The sequence below is a fragment of the Eptatretus burgeri genome, chromosome 2 (genome assembly GCF_056783735.1).
Source record: "Eptatretus burgeri isolate ZD-2024b chromosome 2, Ebu_testis_v1, whole genome shotgun sequence".
NCBI lineage: Eukaryota > Metazoa > Chordata > Myxini > Myxiniformes > Myxinidae > Eptatretus > Eptatretus burgeri.
Genome location: NC_140962.1, coordinates 79,871,923 through 79,877,922, shown reverse-complemented (window position 1 = coordinate 79,877,922; position 6,000 = coordinate 79,871,923). Strand labels below are relative to the sequence as shown.

The 6,000-nt window shown below is 40.3% G+C and overlaps 1 protein-coding gene across 1 annotated transcript in view; it reads left to right on the top strand.

The window, feature by feature from the left end:
• Positions 1-311: 311 nt before the first annotated feature.
• CWC22 (CWC22 spliceosome associated protein) overlaps positions 312-6,000 on the top strand; it is a 271,938-nt gene continuing 266,249 nt past the window's right edge. Inside the window, exons 1-3 of the mRNA XM_085869986.1 lie at positions 312-474; positions 3,512-3,594; positions 4,919-5,425. Of these exons, the coding sequence (XP_085726112.1) occupies positions 464-474; positions 3,512-3,594; positions 4,919-5,425 (601 nt within the window). The 5' untranslated portion in view covers positions 312-463. The remainder of the gene's footprint in view (positions 475-3,511; positions 3,595-4,918; positions 5,426-6,000) is intronic.

Sequence of the window (6,000 nt, the reverse complement as noted above, 5' to 3'; positions counted from 1 at the left end):
ACAGAGATTGCTGGAATTATAGATAGATACTGTATTCAAAAAAAAATAAAAAAAAATAAAAATTCACACAATTACGTCATTTCCGCCCAACGTCATCAGACGTAACACGTATGTTGATTGGTTAAAGGATCGTCAAAATTTTTCTCGGAGGTACTTCCTCATCTGATATGTTGGGCGGTGTAAGTCCCAGACAAATATATATTTTTTTCTAATCTCTCTAAAAGTACAGTATGATTTTATGATATTTGCAGCATTTTTCCCCGACATTAAAGCACACGAGTTAATATAAAATAATCACGTGGTCAAATTATTTCCCAGCATGCCTTGCGAATAATATCTCCTCACGTCTTTTGATGTGTTTGTGCTTTTGAATAATCTTCAAGGTTCTCATCGTGAACGTGGTGATCGGCTCTTTGATCGCAAAGGTGTTTGAATCCCCGGAGAGGTGTCTGTGGATCGAGTGATGTCGTCGAGGTGAGGATTACAGCACGTCGAGTGTTCCAATGTTAGGTTTATCAGCGTCAAGTGTTCCAATGTTAGGCCTCGAAACAAGATGAATTATCTACAAATGATGATAATACTATGAGTTCCCTTATAAGGGACTTCAAGGCCTGCGTTATGATTGCCAACCTATGGTTGTTTGTCCGTTCTCTATCCTTTTTTTTTTTTTAAACCCTGAGCGTCAAGCAAGGAAACAGCACGCATCCATTTTCACCATCGCTTGTCCGAAAATCTGTAGATATTATATGATTGAAGGTTCTATTTTGTGATGATTTTTTTATTATCTGCTATGACTCGAACCACCTCCCAAGCCGACAGACTGGTATGACCGCTGCGATTCGAGCCACCGACCTGCCAGACTCAGAGTGGACCCTCTAACCATTACACCACCAAGTCCCATAAACACGATGCTTGTCCTTCCTTCTGTCATTCTCATAACACCACTTTGGCTTTGCATAGTTTTTATTGTTTTGTAAAGGGTGTGTTTACAGGGTGACATTTAAGGGGTTACAGGGTGACATTTAATGGGTTACAGGGTGACATTTAATGGTTTACAGGGTGATATTTAATGGTTTACAGGGTGACATTTAATGGGTTACAGGGTGATATTTAATGGTTTACAGGGTGACATTTAATGGTTTACAGGGTGATATTTAATGGTTTACAGGGTGATATTTAATGGTTTACAGGGTGACATTTAATGGGTTACAGGGTGACATTTAATGGGTTACAGGGTGATATTTAATGGGTTACAGGGTGACATTTAATGGGTTACAGGGTGACATTTAATGGGTTACAGGGTGATATTTAATGGTTTACAGGGTGACATTTAATGGGTTACAGGGTGACATTTAATGGGTTACAGGGTGATATTTAATGGTTTACAGGGTGACATTTAATGGGTTACAGGGTGACATTTAATGGGTTACAGGGTGACATTTAATGGGTTACAGGGTGACATTTAATGGGTTACAGGGTGATATTTAATGGTTTACAGGGTGATATTTAATGGTTTACAGGGTGACATTTAATGGGTTACAGGGTGACATTTAATGGGTTACAGGGTGACATTTAATGGGTTACAGGGTGACATTTAATGGGTTACAGGGTGACATTTAATGGGTTACAGGGTGACATTTAATGGGTTACAGGGTGACATTTAATGGGTTACAGGGTGACATTTAATGGGTTACAGGGTGACATTTAATGGGTTACAGGGTGACATTTAATGGGTTACAGGGTGACATTTAATGGGTTACAGGGTGACATTTAATGGGTTACAGGGTGACATTTAATGGGTTACAGGGTGACATTTAATGGGTTACAGGGTGACATTTAATGGGTTACAGGGTGACATTTAATGGGTTACAGGGTGACATTTAATGGGTTACAGGGTGACATTTAATGGGTTACAGGGTGACATTTAATGGTTTACAGGGTGACATTTAATGGGTTACAGGGTGACATTTAATGGGTTACAGGGTGACATTTAATGGTTTACAGGGTGACATTTAACGGGTTACAGGGTGACATTTAATGGTTTACAGGGTGGTATTTAATGGGTTACAGGGTGACATTTAATGGTTTACAGGGTGGTATTTTATGGGTTACTGGGTGACATTTAATGGGTTACAGGGTGACATTTAATGGTTTACAGGGTGACATTTAATGGGTTACAGGGTGACATTTAATGGGTTACAGGGTGACATTTAATGGGTTACAGGGTGACATTTAATGGGTTACAGGGTGGTATTTTATGGGTTACTAGGTGACATTTAATGGGTTACAGGGTGACATTTAATGGGTTACAGGGTGGTATTTAATGGGTTACTGGGTGACATTTAATGGGTTACAGGGTGACATTTAATGGTTTACAGGGTGGTATTTAATGGGTTACTGGGTGACATTTAATGCGTTACAGGGTGACATTTAATGGTTTACAGGGTGGTATTTTATGGGTTACTGGGTGACATTTAATGGGTTACAGGGTGACATTTAATGGTTTACAGGGTGGTATTTTATGGGTTACTGGGTGACATTTAATGGGTTACAGGGTGACATTTAATGGTTTACAGGGTGGTATTTTATGGGTTACTGGGTGACATTTAATGGGTTACAGGGTGACATTTAATGGTTTACAGGGTGGTATTTTATGGGTTACAGGGTTTTGAATCCATCACTCCCATTTGTCGATCTGTTGAACATCCTTTCCTTCATGGATAAACTTCCAAGCTTGTCCTCTCCTCTGACACTCATCTCCAATCGGTCGAGCCTGGTTTCGAATCCTGACCCAGCTACGCGCTGTCATCCCTGGAGTTTCACAGGCAGGGTGATTCAACAGCATCTGTTCTCCCTCGGATGGATGTTAAGCTGGGCGTCCCGTCCACTGACATTAGTAGGTGGACGTTAAAGATCCCACGGTGTTCATCGCGAAGACTAGGCGAGTTCTCTCCAGCACCCTGTGAACAAATTCCAAATTCCTGCCCTGACTTCCTATGTCTGAGGGGCGTCTCCTCCAGGAGTGTAACCAAGTAACTGCTTCAGCAACACCAGCACTCTGGATAGATTATGGTAGATGATGATGATGATGATGATGATTGATGATGTTTTTTTTTTGGTTTGTTATGGTTTAACCTATTTTGAGATTGTGATGGTTTTATCTCTTTATTTTAGTTTTTTTTTTTTTTCGATGTAATAGCTTGTTTTCTTCAGAAGCAAGTTTGAATAGATTCGTCAATGCTCACTCCCTCCTGGAATGCGAGGATTTATTGTTCAGAATTGGCAGTTTCCCCACATGTAATACCCCCTCCCCCAGCAGGGGTCAGTGGTTCAACCACTTGCACCGTTCCACGTGTACATTGGAATTTTAATTATTTCTGGATGTGGGAACAGCTGATACTCTTCCAATGCTGAAAGGGGACGTTTTACAAGGATAATGGGCAGGAAAAGTTTGTTTAACTCGAGCACTAATGCTCTCCTGTTTATATTTCTCCCATTTGTATGTTGTTAGAGACTGTGATGGCAAAGATTCCAGCTCCAGCTCCAGTTCCAGTGGTTCTGTTTCAAGCTCAAGTTCAGGAAAACCTCATCATGGTACGTCATGTGGTCGGCATCATCGCCTTGTTAAAATTATATCTTATTATTATTATTATTCTTATTTTTTTAAACAGTAAGAGGTAATTCAGTCCATTGATCATTCCTGTATTACATCAGTGTCCACATTTGTTTGATCCTCTGATTGTTGCTTGATACAAGTCAAAACTAGAAAGAGCAATCGGAGATTGCAGATCCTTGCCACGACTTGTTTTGTGTGTTGGTGTTTGTGTGGACGGTGCATTGAGACGTAGGTTTACGTTCATACTTCACCAAACCCTTTTGGTGTTATTGCTACCACTAGATGGCATTTGTGGCCTACGTTAGCACATCATGTGGACAGAGAGACAAACAAACAGACCCAAGTGTAATTCCCTCTGGTGAGGGTAATGATTTATTTATTATTATAAAATTTTTTTTAAGGATAAACTACTTTGGATTTTAAAATTGTCCAAAAACTTGTATATCCGATTTAGAGGATGTATTGCACAAGACGGTGAGCATTTTGCCAGGATGTAAGTTTTATAATAAAGGCTCCTCTCGGATAGGGGAAAGCTGAGAGCTGTTGTGTGGTTTGTTTCTCCAATTAGCACCCCCAATCTTTAATGGTACCACAGAGTTTTTCTGAGTACATTTTCATACCAGTTTCATACCAGGAGAACTAAAACCACCACTTAGGTTTGTTTGTTTGTCTTTTGCTGCCAATGTCTGAGTCTGAGCCGGGCTTGGACTTTTGGAATTAAATTTTGCATCAATAATGTGAATAGAAAGTATGTGGGGTTGACACAGTTATTTTTACCCTGACCTAATGTTAAGGTCATGACCCAAGTGTAGACATTTAAACATTTTCACCAAAACTCTACTCGGTTTTGTTCGATAGGAGCGAAATTGTCCCTCTAGATAGCCCAGACCTAGTGGAAGGTGCATTTGCGCTTAATTTATATCCTACCCCTCCGGGTTGAAGGTCAAGGTGAAATGGTGCTTTGAAAATAACTCATTTTTACCAATCTGGCATCTCAAATTTGATGTTTTGAAATTTGATTGAATTTGATGTGACGTGACGTTTCTCAGTGCGAACTACTTTCAGGCAAATGTGCAACGAAGTTATCTTGCTTTTCCATATTCGGATAGAGCATATCAAACATGTCATGAATTGTGTGAATCTCAGGAGTCAAGTAATTCTTCTGTTTGATTTAAATAGGCCAAAACTTTTTCAATTGGTGAAGTGCATTGCAGTTTTTGCTTGCTTTATCCTCGGGTTATGATGAATGATTTCCAAAGTTGTGCTTTCCTCATATAATTTCCCTTTTTTTGTTTTGGCCAGATCAAAGTCAAGATGAGCAACAATCATCCAGAAAGAGAAGATCAAGCAGCAGCAGCAGCAGCAGCAGTAGTAGCGGTAGCAGCAGCAGCAGCAGCAGCAGCAGCAGCAGTACCAGTACAAGTAGTGACAGTGGCAGCAGTAGCTCAGAAAACAGCACCTCACCACCACTACCACCTTCCACAAGTCATACCTCACGTGGTCGGCACAAAGGTACAAGAACCCAGAAGGATGATCAAGGAGGGCAGCACAGTCATAGGAGAGTCTCTCTGGAATCAAAAGGACAATCGAATGAGACTGAAAAGTTGCACCGAAGAAGCCCAGGTTCAACGTGCGATGCTGCTTTTGTTCAGCTTGGAAAAGTCATTAATGATAAAACTCCAGATGGATCTCCAAAACGCCAAGAACATTTGCTTTTAGAAGATGGGCAGCAATCCATTAGTGAGGTGTTCTTGAAGGATGTTCCATCAGGGAAGAGCGAAGATCCACAGGATATGTCCGTTGACCAAGGTTTGTGTTTCCTTACTTTGTAGTGGCAAATGTATTCTCATATGTTTAAAGCCTCTCTTATTTTTATGATTCCTTCTCACTTTTAATGATTGAAATGTTGATCTACCTTGTGGATTATAGAGAAGTCTAATGTCCAGTTTCCTCTGAATCAAATAACTCGGCTTTCATTGAGCTTATCTGACCTTTGATTTCAACTACTGTACATGTCAAATCACTTTTTCATTTCCATGCATGCACAGCACATTGTGTTGGTTCTCTTTATGGGACATTTTCACAAAAGCGGGTCGGGCAACGGTAAAGACTGTCCGAGAATTTTTATCAAGCATATATTGCCCAGTCAGTGCGGAGGCCTTATGGTGGTCCTGCGTTGCTGACATCATTTGAACATTTTTCTAGGCCTTATAAGGGGTTCAAGCACTATTTCGAGAATATCAAAGAAAGTTGATTTTTTTTTGTTTGTTCTTTACCGTTACCTGTCCCGCTTTTGTGAAAATGTCCCTCATAAATTATCCCTGCCCGACACTGTTAGACGAATAATTTGTTTGTACTTTTTAATGTGGCGCTACCTTGTCATG